At 41.2% G+C, this 20,562-nt stretch overlaps 1 protein-coding gene across 1 annotated transcript; it reads left to right on the top strand.

The window, feature by feature from the left end:
- Positions 1-16: 16 nt before the first annotated feature.
- slc12a1 (solute carrier family 12 member 1) lies at positions 17-16,608 on the top strand. Its single transcript, XM_086225771.1, has 26 exons — positions 17-3,968; positions 5,018-5,158; positions 5,623-5,698; positions 6,328-6,423; positions 6,768-6,907; positions 6,988-7,098; positions 7,184-7,295; positions 7,429-7,556; positions 7,767-7,851; positions 7,964-8,118; positions 8,205-8,312; positions 8,412-8,535; positions 8,671-8,772; positions 9,011-9,166; positions 9,246-9,345; positions 9,430-9,541; positions 9,765-9,905; positions 10,466-10,572; positions 10,675-10,757; positions 11,582-11,707; positions 12,961-13,089; positions 14,413-14,524; positions 14,728-14,814; positions 14,957-15,092; positions 15,203-15,270; positions 16,115-16,608. Exons 1-26 carry the CDS (start codon positions 3,708-3,710, stop codon positions 16,248-16,250), a joined length of 3,132 nt encoding a protein of 1,043 aa, XP_086081897.1. The 5' UTR covers positions 17-3,707; the 3' UTR covers positions 16,251-16,608.
- The last annotated feature ends 3,954 nt before the right edge of the window (positions 16,609-20,562 follow it).

Consider the following 20,562-nt stretch of genomic DNA (forward strand, 5'->3'; position numbering starts at 1 on the left):
GTTTGAACAACACTAGAAGACAAGAGAGCTCGATGTGTGCCGGCTGTCTGGAGAGCCGGAGGAAGCAATGCAGCAGCAGCAAGGTTGCACACAGGCATTGTTTTACGATCTGACAATAAGAGCAGCTTGTGTTCCTGTGGCTGGTTTGCAGTCAGAGGCCAGGACATCAAGCACACCTCTTTTGACACACATCATTCATCAGGAATGCAATCATTACTGATCCATTATCTCTGTCACTGATGTGATATCCCTTATCTGGAATCTATTTTTAGCGAGGAAAAAAGACAAAAAACAAACAAACCGTGACCTTTTCCTCCTCAGGTCGGCCCACGAACTGCGCACAACTTTCCTTCTGACAAAGGTGTTTGATCAGATTTGAAAACTGATAATGGCATTTATGGTGTTTACAGGTTTCTGCGTGCCGTCTGGTTGTTTAAGGTATTTAGAATTCCATCAATCACTTCACCCCATTTAATTGGAATAAAGAGACAACTACTATACCCAGAGGTGCCATAAAGTGAGCAGCCAGGATGGTTTTATGGGTGCATAACTGACCAGCAATGATAAAGCATAAGCATTTTCCTTTTCTGCAAAACACAGATACATGTAATCACATTTTAACAACCACGCACGTTGAAACAACAACAATAATAATATACACTCGATACTAGAACCAAAACTTCTATGAATTTGATGATTTGATGATGGCTAAGGTCACGTCAGGTTTCACTGCAAGCACGCTTGGGTAAAAAATATAAAATTGAAAATAAAACTCAAAAACTTCAAATCAGGACAAGACTCAAACATCCATCTCCTGCTTTACATTCGTGACTGAGCTTTGAGCAGCAAACAGGTATAATCAGGAAAAGCCCGAATAACTGAAATATAATATCATACCTTCATGATTTTTTTTTTTTTGCCTTCGGCTGGATACATAATTGGGAGATTATTGTAATATCAAATCTAGATTTAACAAACTGATTTGATAAACACTGGACGTCGCTGCTGATAAAACGCTTGTTCCATAGAAAGTGCCACTGAGTCAGACGGATGGTGAACTTTAGCTTTGACCGATTATCAGTCAATTCCTTTTATTACTCGTGGTCTTCGGACCTCACAATACGTCCCTGTTTGTTGTGATAAGACCAGGAGATACACCTTCCTGAGGCCTTCCAAATAGCCCTCGACTAAACAGCGCTACCGCACGCTAGCTTCATTTCAGGACATGTCCAAAAAAAATGGTTGACTCAGCTGGGTCATTGAGGTGGTCAAGACTGCAGCTCATGTATTTTTGTTATTCATCAAAAGTCTTAAATGTGCGGCTGAACTCAGTTTATCAGTGTTAAAGGAGGGCACTATTGTGAAGCCTGTATAGATAGATCAGTCAATGATTACCTACTTTGACGCGATTCATATTTATATCAGTCATTAATGATTATAAAACTATTATGTTTAATGAATTACTTTTAATTGATGAAAACTGCACGTATAAAACAATCCGCTTGGCTCTCGGATACCCTTTTTTTGTTGCTGTTTCGTTGCTTGCACGTATTTCCTTGAAGTTAAATGAAAATATTAAAAAAAAAAAAAAAAAGGAGATATATTTTTTAACAGAAATGATTTAAACTAATAAAATGAATTATTCAGACCGGAGTGAGTTTAACCCTGCCAAATATTTGTATTTATTATGCATAAAAGAGGACTATGGTGTTTAATATTTATGATGTTTGAGAAACAAAATAATAGCTATTAGAAGACCGTATTGTCAGAAAAAAATGTTGAGGCTCTGTGCTCCACCCGGGGCTTGAACTCAGAACTTTCTTGCTGTGAGGCCACAGTTCTAACCGCCGTACTGCCCCCAGGATTTCTGATACATATCTATTCTATTGTTTTGTTTGTTTAGTTCTAGTTTTTTTTTTTGTTTTTTTTTTAGATCTGTTTACTTGGCGCTAGTAAACTGTTACACGGAGAAGACAAATCTGTGGGTGTGTGTAATTCCAACAAAGTTGTCACGATATCTTCGATACATTCCTCTAAATCCAAGTGTGTATAATCGACCGTGTTTGATGGAGGATCAATGATTTTTTGTCTGAGTTGCCAGGGCTATGCAGCCTGTCAGCAGGTGAGATGAGCTCTCAAGTTTACCCACCCTGGAATCCTGTTTGCTGTTATCTGCACTTCCTTCACATTGCAGTGATCAGAGCGAGGTTTGAGAAATGCTGCAATGGGATTTTTCCCCTGCTTCTTTTAAGCCCTTTGGACACTGTGGTGCAGATTTCCTGCCTGTTCACATGTAGTCCATACTAATTGGAGCATATGCACTCACAAAGACTCTACAGTGGTTTGAGGAGACCTGCAGACTCTGAATGTGCTTGAGCAGAGCAGATGAAAGTCTAACACCCCTGATAATGTAAAGGCTTTTATGTCCGGAGTCAGCAAAGATCTCTGAGACGACTGCAGTGTTCCTCTCTCTGCTTAATAGATCAGATATGATACAACTTTACACCAAACAAACACAAAATCTGAGCTCTTATAGACATGAGACCCAAGCGCAGAGCTCTAGATGCCATCCTGGAAAACGTTCTCATGTCAGCATGACTCAGTCTAGTTGCAACTTCGAACAGACGTGTTCTGAGTCTGATGGGCGTTGTGCAATAGATCGCTTCCTTTCAATTTGTACATAAAAACACGTGCAGGAGTATTTTTCTCAGCTCGCAATACTCCCAAGGTCAGATTTCTTGTCATTAGCCTGCCTTTCGCTGCACGCATAAATCACTGTGGTGTATCAGTAATAAGGAAGTGTACCTGTTAAGAGGTCTTTTAAAGGCACTTTAAAAGTCATGTGGCTGTAGAGAAGTGCCTCTGGCGTGTTCCTGTAATACATGGTCTCATATTAACTCTCATTTTATGGCTATTTTTTTCTGTTGGAGTCAATCCGGCAACTTCCCATCTCTATGTTTGTAGTAGAGCGAATCCTTCAAATTAATATTCATTTTAAAACATTTCTGTTTGAGCGATAGCGTATCTACGTACTAGGATAGCAATATTTTCCCACCTTCTAACATTAGTTTAATCTTCCACTTCTACATTCATATCATTTGAGGTCTGTAACCTTGAAACTTTTCCTGCTCAGTTATGTTTTCTCTCCTTAAGTGGGAACTTCCATGATGATGATTCCCAATGATTCATCCAAAGGGCCAGTTGCATGAAAGGAAATACTACCCATAACTTCAACTCCATAAACTGCAACAACTGAACACCATGTGCTTTTACTCTGCACTTCAGACAAGGATATTAGTAATCAATTCTCCAAAGCTCTGGCAATGAGCGCCTTTATCTCTCGTTTAGCGTTTATGACTCGGTTAATCGTTAAGCAACGCCTTTGTGTCCCTTAGGATGGAGCAAGGACATATCTGACACCCCTTGTTCCACTTTCTGAGGGTTGATCCTGAGCGTTAACCAATAGCTGCCAGCCTGGGTATGACCCTGGGATGCAGGGTATAAATGTGGGCCGTCTGAGACAAATCGAGACCATGCTCGAGAAGCTTAGAAGATCTCAGGCTCTTATCTTAGCCTACTTTTCAATAAACAACAACAAACAAACTTACCAGTTGATGCTGTTCTTCTCCAACTCTGGATGACTGAAGGCTAAACATCGACACAGCTGTTTTATCATTTCAATCTGAGAGTCTCCTTCAGCATTCCTGATGGAGAGGCTGAAGTCTAACGGAGGGGAGCATGTTAACCCCGCTTATGACGCCACACTGGACGAGCCTCCCGTCTATGAAGACAACTTCTCCAATGGCGAGCACCGGACTGTCCGGCCTTCTGTGGTCAGTGCTTTTGGCCATGACACTTTGGACCGAGTGCCCAACATTGACTTCTATCGTAATGCAGGCAGTGTGAGTGGTCACCGGGCTGTGCGACCATCCCTGCAGGAGCTCCACGATGTCTTCCAGAAGGTGAGAGCATGACAAAATGTGAAAGTTGGCAAATGTATGAGATGAACTTGTTGCCTCAATTCAGTCATTATCTCTTCAGTGAAAGACGTGAAAATAAAAAAGGTGCTGATGCCATTACTTGAACTAGATACTTGACACACTTAAGACTTTTATTGACTTTTTTATTGGACGGTCACAATGCCTTGTGTTGCAATAGACATGGGGCAGGTCATTTCAGTCTTAAAGATTTAACTAGGTTAGCATTTTTCTTTTTTTTTGGGGGGGTGGGGTGGTTAACGGATCTGGTCCAAGAGTTCCACTCCAAAATATAGATAAAAAGAGAATGAAAGATGGTCAAAAGCATCTGAGTAAAAACACCAACCAGGCTACTCATGACAAACATCCTCAAATTTAAGTGAATGACGGGTAACAGTAAGTGCGCGCACAAAGGCCACAACTCTGCTGAGTCATAGTTTTGAGAGTTTGAAATGTACTTGTCAGATAATCTGTCGGATGTAAAACAGCAGAAAACAACTGGAGGATTTACTGCGGACATCTCTCTCTGTTGTACATTTTGAATGAATGACCTTGACTCAAAGATTTAACAAGCCTACAATTTGAATTACGCAGAAGGTTGATTTACTGCAACGCCACTGGAGATAAAATGCATCGGAGAGGTCGCACTAAATCAGATGTTGGAGTAGAAGCTGGAGAGTCATTTAACAGTCAGTATTTATCTTCATAGAAAGTTAAAATTAGGTTTGCTTTGTCCTCCCCATTTTTCTATTCAGTTTTCAAGGACAGACACGGCAGCGTAATGTCTCTGCACACACTTTATCAATCTTCATCCAAATCAAAACTCTCCCTCGCTGAATCTTCCCGAGTGCATTACAGAGGGAGAAAGACAACACACGCATCATCCCACATGAAAAGGCCGGCTCCTGTCGGCACTTTGCTCTGTAGAATGAAACTTCACAATAATGGCTCTTTACTTCGACTTTTTTCATACAGTCCAAACAAAAATCTCATAACAGATCATATTAAGATGAATAAGCATGTTTCTCTTTTCAAAACAGAATGGAGCCATCTCCATTCCAGACACTGTGGAGGATGATGGTGAGGGGAGTGGCGGGACCCCCTCTGATGACCTGGAGTCTGCTGCTCCCATTAAGAAAGAAAAAGGAGCCGTAAAGTTTGGCTGGATAAGGGGCGTCCTGGTGAGTTATGTTGGGTCATGATGGGTTCCTTTTGTTTTTATAGAAACAAGGTCACTCCTCATAACTGTGGCCTGGTCGGCGGGGTCTTGGGTCAAGTGAGGCTTTCAGGGAATCAATCAACGTTGGTGTAAACGTCAAAAACAAAATCTTAACATATATTGAGTGCAGCCCTCATAATTGTTCTTTTCCCGCTTTGACAAGTCAAAACGTCTGCTGTGAAAAAACTTACATTGTTTAAAAAACAAAACAAAAAAAACACTCCAATCCAAAAAAAAGGTTTGCCCAACTGTGGCTTTGAGGGAGCATTCTTCAAAAGGGGACTACAGGAAAGTTCTTGTGGTGTAACCCCGTTTTTGAATGTGCAGCTAAAGGGTAGATGGCAACATTCACACTACACTCGTCCTATCCTTCACTTACAATAATCAATCCTAGCCATTACTGAACATCCAACTCATCCTCCACAGGTGAGATGCATGCTGAACATCTGGGGTGTCATGTTGTTCATCCGTCTGTCCTGGGTGTTCGGACAGGCAGGCTGGGGTAAGTGAAGCACATGCAGAGTCTGAGCTCATTAGTGCACTTGGTATTCCTGCAGGGTGCTTCGTCTGTCTCTTCACTCTTCAAGATTCCCTTCATTTTCCTTCCGCTCAAGGTTCTCCCTTTTCTCCCAGTACAGCTTGGGGCGCGCAAGGAACTACTGCAATTAAAGGCCTCATAAAATTCAATGAGATTCTTTATTTGATGATAATATAGAAAAACACAACCCATTTGCCTGATTGAGTTTACCTGTCAAACCCACATCTGTGAATGTGAGAGTTTGTAAGAAGCGGAGGGGAAAAAAGAGGGATTGTGTATGTTTCATGAGGGTATTCATTGCTTAAGAAGTTATCGATTGGCACCAGCTTTTGTTCAGGCAGCGTAACTAAATGGTTTTGAGAGGCACGGAAAGCTGCTGGCAGTTGGCAGAGCAGGTACAGCAGGTGGCTGTAACTCACAGCCTGCAGGCTCCTTTGGGACTTTTCGCTCTCGCTGTGTGTAAAGGTGACTGTGAGGAGGAGGGATTCATTTCACCATCAAAGTGTTTTATGACTGACCACCAAAGATATAACTCCTCAATAAGTTTTTAGTTTTGAAACAATTATTTTTAACTCTTATACTTTCTGTTTCAGGTCTGGGAATTGTGGTTATTGCTCTCAGCTGTGTGGTGACCATTATCACTGGCCTCTCTATGTCAGCCATTTGCACCAACGGCGTAGTCAGAGGAGGTAAGAAAATCCATCATCAATACATATACAGAAAATTAAAGATATTAAATAAGTAGCCCTAGAAGGCTATTTTTTACATGCACCAGAGTCACTCATCAGGCATCAACGTAGCCTGAGATAACACACGCTCATTCTGACATAAAATCATTTACTTGGAGGATAAAACTAAGGGCCAGGAGGAGAATTTGTGTTAGGACACAAGGCTCCAGGCTACCTGTGAATGTCACCTTTTAAGGTCATCCTTGTTTTTACAACCATTTAACTTCCCCTGACATCAGATCAATCAGTCAATCAGGAGTGATATGATGATTAATCATCCACTACTGTATGTGTGTCACTTTCAGGAGGGGCCTACTACCTGATATCTCGCAGTTTAGGACCAGAGTTTGGTGGGTCGATTGGTCTGATTTTTGCCTTTGCCAACGCAGTGGCTGTGGCCATGTATGTGGTGGGGTTTGCTGAGACGGTGGTTGACCTGCTCAAGGTGTATGACGTTCAAATGATCCAGCTGTGGCAAATATTAGACTCCAGGCTTACCTGCAGCCTCTTTTCTGTTTTACACAGGAGCACGCAGCTCTGATGGTGGATGAAATAAATGACATCAGAATTATCGGGTGCATCACGGTGGTGTTGCTGTTGGCCATATCAGTTGCAGGAATGGAATGGGAGGCCAAGGTAGACTGAATGCTATTTGTTTGCTAATCTCCAGACTTGTTGTGATTAAACTTCGAACCGTAACCCAATTCTTCACCCCTCACAGGCCCAGATCATTCTCCTCATTATCTTGCTGGTGGCCATCATCAACGTATTTGTGGGAACATTCATCCCTGCAACCAAAGAAAAGAAATCCCAAGGTTTCTTCAATTACAATAGTAAGGATAACACTGAGGCACATCTCCAAACCAATTGTGAACTGAAAAACATCAATTTATCTAAGAAAAAGTACAAATCTGACTCATTCTAAAAGCACTTTTCTCTCTCCTTTTTTCATTCTCCTCTCCACAGGCAAAATTTTCTTAGAGAATTTTCCTCCAGATTTTAGAGATGGCGAGTCATTTTTTTCAGTGTTTTCCATATTTTTCCCTGCGGCAACGGGGATCCTGGCAGGAGCAAACATCTCAGGCGACTTACGGGTAACTTTCATTCAGTGATTCTTGTACCATCTGGAGCAAGAGCATGGGGAGTACTTGTTGTTATTGCGTACAGGCAAGGTACAGACCTGACTTAGAAAATCAACTTTTTGTACCTTCAATCTATGAGGAAGTCATGCACAGGAGACATGCTGACATAAATGTACTTACTAATTTGCATTTTTGCGCATATATTTTGTATATATTTGACAGGATGCCCAGGCAGCCATCCCTAAAGGTACTTTACTGGCCATATTTATCACTGGTGTCACCTACCTTGGTGTCGCCCTTTGTGTCTGTAAGTATAATTATCTATGCAGTGAAACTCCCAAGAGCAATTTAAGTCATGCAACATATGACTTTTCATTTATGACAAATACGTGTGTGTGTGTGTGTGTGTGTGTGTTCAGCTGCCTCTGTTGTACGTGATGCCACAGGAAACATAACCGACATCATGCTCTCTGGAGTAGCTTGTGACAGTGGAACATCTGCTTGTGAGCTTGGCTATAATTTCTCTGCCTGTGCAGTGAAAGAATGTTCATTTGGTTTGATGAATAACTTCCAGGTAAACAGCCTCCAAACTGTATTCCACTCACATGAGGAGTCGTTAGCTCTGTCTTCAATGCTCTCCTGTCCTCTATTCTGGATCAGGTGATGACTATGGTGTCTGGGTTCGGTCCTCTCATCATTGCCGGAACTTTCTCTGCCACACTCTCATCAGCCCTGGCTTCTCTCGTCAGTGCTCCCAAAGTCTTCCAGGTCAGAAATTCCTAGTCTGTTCCAAACTCTGTAGCTCCCCACTGAGATGCAGCTACAATGTGGCCTTTGTTTTCTAACTCCCTCTCTGTCTTATCTCAGGCACTCTGCCAGGACAACATCTACAAGGCTCTGCACTTCTTTGCTAAAGGACATGGCAAGAACAACGAGCCGATACGTGGTTATGTCCTAACCTTCATTATTTCCGTGGCCTTCATTCTTATTGGTCAGTTGCCTGTCATGACTTTCATTATTCATCACTAAAACCTGAAATATGTGAATTCTGACTGTATATTGATTCCTATTTGGCAAGAACTACCTGAAATAGATTAAATCCGTTGTGATTTTTTTTTCTCTGTAGGTAATCTCAACACCATCGCCCCAATCATTTCAAACTTCTTCCTGGCATCGTATGCTCTCATCAATTTCTCCTGCTTCCATGCATCCTGGGCTAAGTCTCCAGGTGAGTCTGCAGCCAGAGCAGCTTGGAGATGCGTAGTCCTACAAATTGGGCTAAAGCGTCTCAGCTTGTTTCTATTCATACTTCAGTTTTTATTCTGAGTGTTTGAAAACAAGATCACAAAAGCACCCCACTGAATTATTGTGTGCTGTATATTTTTCTGCATATGTCACATTGCTCTAAATTCTCTAACAGGGAACAGCTGCTGATCCTTCCCTCTCCGTCTTTATGCTTTGTCTAGGTTGGAGACCAGCCTATAAGTTCTACAACATGTGGCTCTCCTTGCTAGGGGCGTTGCTCTGCTGCGGCGTCATGTTCGTTATCAACTGGTGGGCCGCACTCCTCACATACGCCATTGAAATCCTCCTCTACATTTATGTCACAGTTAAGAAGCCAGGTGAGCCCGGTCTCTATGCTGCACTTGCACAATTGCCAGTGACGTCTGCAAGGTAGCGCTCACCTGTTACATTTTCCAGATGTGAATTGGGGATCATCCACACAGGCCGTGACATTTGTCAGTGCAGTGAGCAACGCTCTGTCTGTATCTTGGGTTGAGGATCATGTCAAGAACTTCAGGTAAAAGTCTGCATCAGTGAGGGTGAAAATGCAAACAGTTCTATCCACGGGGATTCCTAAAATACTGGGATTTCTTTTTCTCAGGCCTCAGATTTTAGCATTGACGGGAGCAGCCCAAACCAGACCGGCCCTCCTTGACTTGGCTCAGTCCCTGTCCAAGACCTATGGACTCTGTCTCAGCTGTGAAGTGTTTGTGGTAAAGTCACTTTATAATAACATACAGGCAAAGCCTATAGGTGCTCTTTCCTAATGTCACTTTGATCATCATCATTTAGGTCAAATTGAGAGTAGACGTCACATGCGGCAGATATTTGAGGGAGAATTGATGGGAATACCAACTGTTTTGAGCCCCAAGTCTCTGGTCTTCAGTGCATGATATCACTCTCTTTCACTGTGTGTGTTTGTTTCGATTTCTCCAGGGTCCCAGATCAGAGGCTCTTCAAGAGATGAATGCCAGCATGGAGAAGAACCAACTTTGGCTGAGGAAAAAGAAACGCAAGGCATTTTATGCAGCCGTGGCCTGTGACAACTTCAGGGAAGGAGCCAACAGCCTGCTGCAGGTCAGTGTGGTCATGAGATACGATGAACAACAAACAAAACAACTAACCCAGAAAAACCTATTCTGTGAATGTGTAACTTTGGATTGTGAGGAGATTTAAACCATTTTTATTGATCAATTTCTTCCCTCTAACCCAGAGTATCAATTGGTGTGTTACGACCGTGTTTAGACCAGAAGAGGAGAGAGTTAATGAGGAGCAAGAAAACAGTCTTATGGCTCTAGCTATCACACTCTTGAGATAAGGCCTCATTTCATTGGCAAGATTTGTTACTTCAAACAGAACGGCAGATTAAGGGCTATAATTGATTAACACTGCATTGGATGAGTCCCTGCAGACGCAAGGAGATCTGCTGAGTAATCTGGTCATAACTTGTGGCTGTAAAACAACTTTGGCCTTGTTGTCTGGGCCATTTTTAAACTTTTCGTTTTTTTTTTTCTTTTTCTCCAGTTAATGAAACATATAACCGCAGGATAGCACGATGCCTGTGTTCCTTCAGTTAACAACTACCTCTGATTTGGGGTTTTATCTCTTTACAATGGCTGACACACTTCTCCTTTCAGGCCTCGGGTCTTGGTCGCATGAAGCCCAACACATTAATGGTTGGCTTCAAGAACAACTGGCAGACTGCAGGCATGGAGGCTGTGCAGAGTTATGTGGGAGTCCTGCAGTAAGTCACCAGTCAAGATTCACTCTCATACATAGCAATAACAAAACCAATAATCAGTCAGACAATCTATGAAGCTGATTTTCTTTTTTTTCTTTTTCACAGCGATGCTTTTGACTTGGAGTATGGAACTGTGATGCTGAGGATCCAACATGGGCTTGATTTGTCTCAATTTGTTGAGGCTGAAGGTCAGAAGGAAATGATTATTAAACAATAAATGAACAACCCAGTCGAATAAGATGAGTTAAAAATAGGTGAGGGAACGCAGAAGCAAGGCCAAGATTGGAGTTTCTTTTCTGCTCGCTGCAGGGAATCCCTGCTTCAATAACGTAACCAGTGGTTTGTGCTATTTCATCAATCTCAGGAGGGACAATTTATAACAAGCGGTGCATGTCCAGACAAATATACCAACACTGTTCACAAGAATAGTTTGAGAGGAAATTAGTACACATACATGCAAATAACAATGACGAAAAATAAATAATTAAAAAATAGCATCCATTGATGGATAGAAATGTTTTCTGGTGTGTCAATGAGATTAAGGCCTGGTACGGGTGAGGCACAAAAGACTCGCTGGGTTAAGGTGAGAAGATGTCCTCAGTTAAAGTTGTGATACACAGTGTTATAAACAAGACCCAATGTTGAATGGTGGAATTTGTAAGCCCCCCCCCCCCACACACACACACACACACACATACACACACACTGATTTGCATGGTATGGGCCACCCACACTATCAAAGACATAGAGACATACAAATAACATTTTATTAACATCTTTAAGCTAGTAAACAAAAGTAAAACAAGCACAGTGCTTTATTCTCGCCACATCCCATAACTGATTATGATAAACTATGCTCTGATAAAGTAATGGTACTTTGTTCTGTAGATTACAACTAATTTATAAAGGTGGGGAAGTGGACTGATAAACCTCCAGACAACCAGTTCGCTGGGATAGCACAATGCATATATACGTCATATATACTCAATTTCTTTTTCTGTTATTCTTTCAGAGGAGACACTAAAAGCAGCACAGGAGCAACAGGCACTGGAGAGGGAGATGATGCCGAATGGGGGGAAATCTAAAGGACTGTTCAGGAAGTCCAGAAACTCCTCCCAGCAGGTGCTCACCACTAGAGGTACCAGCAGTTATTTTTCCATCCCAGTTACGTTACTAGCCGACATTCCAGGGAGGATTCGGTTACAACCTATCGAGTGGTGCAGGGATGATTAGCAGAACACGGAAATAAGTTAGGATCGATGAATGTTTGGTTCCTTGCTTTAAAATCAAGGTTGTTGTTTTTTTAAATGGGTTTCAGGTTAAATGCCTGAGATAAAAGTTTGTGGTTTACACAACATTTAGATATTCTAAGATTTTGTTCCATGGCATAAATTACGTCAGTAAATACCACACTTGTGAATTTCAAAGCTTTGATGCTTCTTAAAACAGTGGTTGCTGGTTTGTTTGTCAAAGTTATCTTGCTGAACAAAATGTGTCGAGAGTCTCATAGCCTTTTGTTTGCCACAAAACTCCATCCTAAATAAGCCCAAATCCAGCAGGTTATTTAGGACAAAGTAGCTCTATACATTGTGTCTTCCAGTGTGTTTTCTTTAATGCACAGTTCCAAAAGTATAAAACAACATACATTTAACAAATGAAACAAAGGACACACACCTTTTTTGGAAACACTCCCAGTAAGATATAAGTGAATCCTTTAAAGATGTCACTGGGGTGTAATATAATAACAGGGTTCTTTTCCTTCTGGTCTGAAGAGCTTTTTAACCCACACAGGGGATGCTTGCAAGGTCTCCTTCACTCTGCCTCTACACACACACACACACCACACACACACACACACACACACACACACACACCCTTCTACTTATATCTTTGTGAGGACTTTCATTGACGTACTACATTCCCTAGCCCCTCACTCTAAACCTACCATCTCCACTGACTGCCTGACCCTAACCTTGACCCTAAACCTAACCTGAACCTGATTCTTACCTTGACCCTAAAACCAAGTCCTGACCTTCAAACGGCCCTTTGAAGAAGTGAGGACCGGCTAAAATGTCCTCACTTTCCAAAAATGTCCTCACTCTGTTGGTTAAATATGTATTCTAGTCCTCAATATGTAGCAAGTACAAGAACACACACACACACAAACACCACTGAGCTCCATTCTGGCAAAACAACAATGGTTGTTAATATGCGATCTGCATACTTCTCATTGCATGAGACGTGAGAGGAGAATCTGTCTCCAGTCAGGGCCTGAAGGCGCTCTGTCGTTAGTTCCCTCGTCTTACTTCACCCCGTGTCAATAAATGCCTCCACATCTACAGTACTGGTCCTCTCCAATCCAGCTCTCACCTCTGCTCTCTTTTCTCCCAGTGTCCGTGTGCAGCCCTCCACCCCAACACGAGGCCAAGATGAATCTGAAGCTGTTGGAGACCAGGGCTCAGTACAAGAGGAAACAGCCGAAAGGCAACATTGATGTGTGGTGGCTGTTTGACGATGGAGGTGGGTGCTGGTTCAGCCCTCTCTTGTGCACCTTTGCCAATATTTTCAAGAGACACGCACTGTAGCTGGGTACTTGGTCCCTGATACTAATGCTTTCCACAACCAGCGGGATGAATAATTCTTCAGGAAAAACTGTCAATAGACGAATATTGCAGCTCACAATGGTCTTTTCTTACCATCACCATGAATAAATCATCATTTTATTTGGAGATGAGTGATTCTGACCTGTTTAGCTCGTAAACCCCCTTCAGGAGGGATGAAAAGCAAAAGAATCAAATACAAACATTTGGAGAGTAAGAGAGAGAAAAGAGTTTGAAGGCTGTTTTATTTTGGACCCTGAGTATTGATTATCTCAGACAAATAAAGGTCAGTGAAATGAAAGGGGGTTTCAAAAAAAAGTATTTTAAGATCTAGAATCAGGAGAACAGAAGAAGGAGCTGGTCCACATCTCATATTGAGGTAAACTGAACTCAGGCATGTCAAGTAGAAATAGGCTGAACGTGGGAACAGATCTTACTGCTTTAATATGTTTTCTGAGGGTGAACATGGAATTTCATAAATGAAGAGTCCAAACAAATATTACCTCTGTTAACAGTTAGAGAAAAAGGAAATTATCTCATGGCAGAACGGGAAAAAAGGAAAAAAGAAAAAGCTGAAATTGTCCATACTGACATTGTCCCTGATTTAAAATAAGGGCAACCTAGAGCATTAATAAATGGCTAATTATGCTTAACTAATGCGTATTCTGACATATAACTAACCATTAACTAACCATTATGTACCCTTAAGCTTGGTTTATGCTTCTGCGTCGCGGCGACGGCGCATTGAGCATTCGAAGTTCTGCGTCGAGGGAACGCGTTGCTCTGCAATTCACCGACAAGCCGCTAGGGGGTGTGGCTGTGTCTTTGTATGGTTTCCGGGGCTCTTGTCGGATTCCAAAACAAAACTATTTACAGCAGAAAGTCCAGTGCTTTTCTTTGAACGACTGTTTGCTTTCATGAATCAAACTCTAAACTTGAATATGACAAACATGACTTCTTGTGGCCATTTTCTTCCGGAGACGCACATGTTTGTTGCGGAGGTTCTTCCACCTCTTTATGCATTCGGCAACCTTCTCTGAGCGGACCAATCACAGTCTTCGACGCTCACGTCACGACGCGTCGACATCAAGTGTTACCCTTAATGTACTTAGTGTTGACGCTTTAGCTCCTTCTGACAAAAACTTACTGATTCAAAACCATCTTTGCAGAGGTGACCTTCAGATGACTCTGTCACGGTTTAGCTTGTTGGTACAATAAAATACGTCTTTTGGCTCTTCCACAGGTCTTACTCTGCTGCTGCCCTACATCCTCACCACTAGGAAGAAGTGGAAAGACTGTAAATTAAGGATCTTCATTGCTGGACAGCCTGGACGCAGTGAGCTGGACAAACAAGAGTCAGTAAATCAGCAAATTAAAGCTTCAATATTAATTTTGATTTAATGGGATGAGTCAGATTGAGCGGATTAACAGGCATTAAAACCTGTGAGGCAACCACATCAGAGTTGACAAACATTCAGCATTCAAATTTAATGTGCGTGTGCGCGCATGTGTGACTCTGTGTGTGTGTGTTTGTTTGTGTGTGTGTTCTGTGTTGCAGGATGAAGTTGCTGTTGGAGAAATTCCGAATTAACTGTTCTGAAATCATCGTGATTGATGACATCCACATCAAACCCAGTCATGACAGGTACATTTTCTCAGGCGCAGTAGCCAGTGCAGTAGTCCTCTAGCAGTAAAATGTCTTCACCTCACATTATCAGCTCATTATATGATTAAAAAAAGTGATTTTTTTCAACAGTCAGCTCATGTTCTTATCTGGTTGCCTCCAGCTTAAAGAAGTTCGAGGACATGATTGAGCCGTTCCGTCTGCGTGACAGCTCTAAAGACAGCGCTCAGGCCCAAGACATGCGGCGAGAACATCCCTGGAAAATTACTGATGAAGAGCTGGAAGCATTTGAGGAGAAGGTATAACAAAAATCCTTCGTTTTGAGAAGATTTTTTACACAAAGTAACACAGAAATCATTTAGATTACTTTGGTTTGGATTTTGTAAAAACCCTGCCGCTGTTTTTACAGACAAACCTCCAGGTACGACTGAATGAAGTACTTCAGCAGAACTCCAAATCGGCCAATCTGATCATTGTGTAAGTATAACCGACTTAACATGGTTAGTCAGCTACCAAAGGTAGCCTGGCATGCTCACCGTTATTTAACCACCGCTACCTTCTCACCAGTGGAGCAAAGACATACGGTGCTCAGAATCTATCAAGGCATGTAAGAGATTGAGAGAAGCTTTAATCATTCACCAATATGGCTGCCACAGGAAGTGAACTCAAAGGAAGCGTTGTATCTTGTTGAACAATCAACTAAAATATGAACCAAATCCACTGCCTCATATCAGACATTTTGCAAAAACCAATTCAATATAGCTGCCACAGAAGGTTTGACTAAAAACTAGAGTGTCCCCAAGATGAACATACAACTATTTGATAAAAATAAACTCTATGGTTTATGAGACTACCATGTTTTGAAATTTATATGCAGTTCTTACAAATGTAAAGCTAATGTGGTCCTTTAATGTCACCACAGCAGCTTAGCGCTTCTGTTTTCAGTATCATGATGTTTAAAGTCTGTAACGACCTCCGTAGTCGTGTTTAGCCACTTGCGATCATGCAGTAGAACAAAATACCCGTTTACTTGGAGCTTGGATGTTCTACAGTGCTAACTCACTTCCATGGTTTGGGATTCATTCCTGTGCCACTTTGAAGAGATCAAGCTTACCAGACCAGATTAAAAATCTTGGTTTTAAGCTTCATTCTGTGAAATGATTCATGAGACACAGACAGGAAGCAGCGTGGTTCCAGAAGCAAGACATAGCAGTACAATACAGCATAGAATACTGCAGACATGTTTCAGCAGATACAAATACTGCCTGAGAGGAAAGGACAATGGTAGAGGGGTGTATAAGCAACTGTGGACCCTTTGCAGGAGCATGCCGATCGCTCGCAAGGAATCCATCTCGGACTTCCTCTACATGGCCTGGCTGGACGTTCTAACGAAGGGCCTCCCCCCCACCATGCTCATAAGAGGCAACCACAAGAGCGTGCTGACTTTCTACTCTTGAGAGCTGTGCAGGCTGACTGGAGCATCGCGGGAGATGTACTGAAGGTTGTACCATAATGATGATGATGTTGGAGCATATCAGAACAACACCAGAACAATACCAGAATGATAACAGAATGATATCAGAACAATACCAGAACAATACCAGAATGATACCAGAACAATACCGAAACAACACCAGAACAATACCAAAACAATACCAGAACAACACCAGAATGATACCAGAACAATACCAGAACAATACCGGAACAACACCAGAACAATACCAGAACAACACCAGAATGATACCAGAACAATACCAGAACAACACCAGAACAATACCAGAACAACACCAGAATGATACCAGAACAATACCAGAATGATACCAGAACAATACCAGAACGATACCAGAACAATATCGGAACAACACCAGAACAATACCAGAACAACACCAGAGTGATACCAGAACAATACCGGAACAATATCAGAACAATACCAGAACAACACCAGAATGATACCGGAACAACACCAGAACAATACCAGAACAACACCAGAGTGATATCAGAACAATACTGGAACAATACCAGAACAATACCCGAACAATACAGGAAGGATACCAGATTCTATTCCTATTACTGTATAAAACAAGACAGCATTTTTTAGTTCAGTTTTGAGGAGATAATGCAAACTTAATTGGATAAATTGTGGTGGCCATATTGAATATTTCACTCTCAAGTCAATAACGACAAAAGAAATACCTGAGAAGAGAATCATGAGAGTTTTATATTGACTAAGATGTGATGCAAACACCTTATCAGTCAAAGCCACCACATCCCTCCTTCTGGTTTCTGCTCTTACACGAAGAATCATGGCGAGTTGGGGTTTGGTGCTGCATGACATTACTGCAAACGTGCGTGTGTGTGTGTGTGTGTGTGTGTGTGTGTGTGTGTGTGTGTGTGCGCGCGTGTGCGTGCATGTGTGAGTAAGCAAACCTTTTTTAGCAGGATACCACACAATCTAAAGTTTTAACTCCTCTGTTGCATCAAGAGCTTTTTATTAGTGCTGAGGGAAAATAAGAAAAAAAGATAAATACATTTCCGAAGGTAAATTGGAAAAAAAAAATGTTCTAATGAATTTGAAAGCACGGCTGCAGTTTGCAGTCAGCAATGAGGGACAAATATGGGAATGCTGCATTCATCAAACTCAGCCATGCTCACTTAGTATGTGTTAACTTCAATGAACAAAGCACAAAGAAAGGAAGCAATACAAGACGCTTGTAGGTTACACAGAGTGACAGTGCCCAGTCTCAGGAGATGTAGTTCCTGCTGCTGTGAAACAGATTATATAGGAGATATCACGAGTGGATATTTTTCAACAGAAAAAAGAAACCTTTTTCACAAATGATTCATGAAGGATATTTGCTACATTAGGGTGTTTTAACTGTGGTAATAATGATAGAATTATTTTTAAACATTATTGTGTGTAAAATAGACTTCTGTTATTGAGCTGTTTACCTGTTCCACGTTATAGGCTACTGTTTGAGCGTATTTAATGTTACTTTCACAATATTTTAGAATGAAAATGTGTTTTAAAATGAGCTCATAATTCAAATAATTCTGTATGTTTTACCTTATTGTCTGTTTTTTTTATTTAAGTGCTTAATTGTCACGCATATAGCAATAAAATACTTGAACAGTTCTTTTTTTCCCTGTCATTTATTGCCTAAGATAAAGAGAGCTTTAGTTTGCTCAGAGTCGGTGGTGGAGGACTGGCTACTGCTGTGCTTGACATAGATAACAGGAGCAGAAACGCCGCCGTTGTGGTGCTTTGGAGGCTACAGACAAAGACCAATGAGATGTCTGTCTCCATACAGTTGAAACAATAGCAGCCATGGGCAATGAGGGCCGCTAATGCTAGCGAACTCAGCTAATGTTAGCTGGCTTGAGCCAGCTCATGTAATGCTCATCAGCAGCTAATGTTAGCTAGCACAGTTTTCCATCTATAAATGTTAGGTCAGTTACAGTCTACATGCCTGGAAAGATATTTGGCGGTTCAGGAGCCTTACTTCTTCCCCATTTTCTTCTCAAATCCACTTTCGAAACACTTCAGATTAACAAAGATTGGGACCGAAGCGTCTCTAGATGGACACTTGAACTGGTACATGATTTCATTTGGGTTAATGCAGAATACGAAGGGCCTAGGAAAGTTCTGACAGCGTCGTCAGTTCAATGTTAAATGTAGGTTAGAACAGTTGGAGACAATGCGGCCATCAGAACGTCAATCACTGTCATATATTTTGGTCCTGTTCAAAGTTAGTGTCATTCCGGGAGGGAGTCTGTCAAAACATTGGGACATTACTGGGTTATGTCATCAAATTCCTCCTGCTGGGTCGAGTGTCAGGGAAGGTGCTTCGAAAGGAAGACAAGTATCTCTTTAAAATTCTACCAATTGCAAGGAAAAAGGCTACAACACGGACTTGGCTAAAGATGCTCCCGCCCCAGGTGGATCATTGGCAAGGAATCGTGGAGGAGATACGCTCTATGGAGAAGCTGACAAATCTTCTACGCGTCAAAGGACACACTTTTAATAAGCGCTGGACTAAATGATATACATATAAAAGTAAGGAAGCATAAATAACTTTAAATAAGTGCTCCAAGTTCTGTATATTTTATATGTTTATTGTAATCATGAAAAATGTTAAATAAAGAGTATAATAAATGTAGGTTAGAATAAATATCGGCATAAAGATTCATTTATTTGGAGTCACAATTAAAAAAAACAAACAAACGCTGTGAAAAAGTAAATAATATATTCCTAATTAATGAAAGGGGCTTTTACAGCTATGCGTGTAACACAAGACGATGGGGATATTTTCAAGTCCTAACATATCCATTTCAGATCAGAGTTGGCCCGACGAGAGAGAACCCCGGCCAGATCAGTGCTGTGAGGGAAGAAGATATCAAAGACAAAGTTGAAAGAGTAAGAAGAACGTCAGCCTGAGGACGGCAGAGAGTTTCACACTTTTAAATTCAGAAGAGCTGAGCAAGACACACTCATGCGTCATATTCAGTCCAAATGGATAATAATGATCAATTGGGTCAGCAAGGAATGAGTTTTTTCACATTCAGGTGTTAATATTTACCAGAAAAATGTGCCCATTAAACTAAACCTACATTGAGTGTTGGTGTGCACATTCTTTGTTTGTTTGTTTGACATCTTACAATACTTACACAGTTATTTGATAACTGCTGTTACCAACAGCACACAAGATTTCTGGAGTCAGAAATCTTCAAATCAAGGTGCTTCTTTTAAAACAATTGGTATTTTATTTAGAAAAAAATTGAGTCATTGGATGGTGAAGAAAAAGCACCATAATAACTACAATCTTCACTAAGAAGCTGTTCATCAAGAGCCTTTGTTCTCAGACGGAGACCAAGTAAAACATTCATATCTTGAGCGCGAGCAGCCGAATTTGTTGACGTCTCAAATGCAATGCTAATTTACTTCCTATAGAAGGCAGCATTGGACATCTAAGCGTGGACAGTGGTTTGCCTCAGGAAAAGAGCCATTTAATTAGAAATATATAAATCCAGTATTGAAATGACTTATGACGCGGCAAGAAATCTCTCTGATGCGTCATCACATTCTGTGCCTGAGTTTTGCAGAGAAAAATGTAGTCACTCTTGTCAGTCTGTGTGTGTGTGTGTGTCTAGTATCAGTGTAGAACTAAAATAGACTCTGTGTTTATAAACTGTGAAAGTAAAACAGGGTAAACAGGGCAAGCGCAAGGAAATGGACGGAACTGAGATATACCGAATGTGACTCCCTGGATTACAGTCTGTGGTATCATATTCTGTGTCATGGAGAGCATGTGTTTTGTTTAGTTTGGTTTGTTTCTTTTTTTAATTCTATTTTTGTTTTGTTGCACATGTTTTTTTTTTTTTTTTAAAGTGATTCGCCCTCTGTGTTGTGCTCCAGGACCCTTTTTTTGTACCCCAACAGCACCACCTAGCGAACTGGAGACTACATTGCTATACTCTCTGTCAAAATAGTGTAGATTTAAAGGTTTTTGTTCTGTTTTGTTTTACATTCCGGCCATCAATCTTTATTCAAAGGTTTATTCATCCGAAATTCTTGACTGTCTGTCCACATATTATATATTTAAAGGTTTCTTCCACAGTCAAATTCTTTCAGGCCTATGAAGAAGAAGAAGAACAACAACAAAATGTCATTTTCAAACAAAAAAAAGGTCAAATACACCATTATACCAATAAAGAACAGCAGGTTATAACATGCTACAAACAGGTAGCGACATCCTGTTTAAATAGACTTGA

This window comes from Aulostomus chinensis, chromosome 2, assembly GCF_037954235.1.
Source record: "Aulostomus chinensis isolate RoL2024-O1b breed Wild chromosome 2, RoL_Achi_v1.0, whole genome shotgun sequence".
Taxonomy (NCBI): domain Eukaryota; kingdom Metazoa; phylum Chordata; class Actinopteri; order Syngnathiformes; family Aulostomidae; genus Aulostomus; species Aulostomus chinensis.

What these genes read in the sequence shown, in the direction of transcription:
- slc12a1 (XM_086225771.1), top strand. Translation starts at nt 3,708, where the DNA reads ATGGAGAGGCTGAAGTCTAACGGAGGGGAGCATGTTAACCCCGCTTAT. An exon ending in TGTCACAGTTAAGAAGCCAG is followed by an intron (nt 9,167 to 9,245) that starts GTGAGCCCGGTC and finishes TACATTTTCCAG; the next exon opens with ATGTGAATTGGGGATCATCC. An exon ending in TCGGCCAATCTGATCATTGT is followed by an intron (nt 15,271 to 16,114) that starts GTAAGTATAACC and finishes GACCCTTTGCAG; the next exon opens with GAGCATGCCGATCGCTCGCA.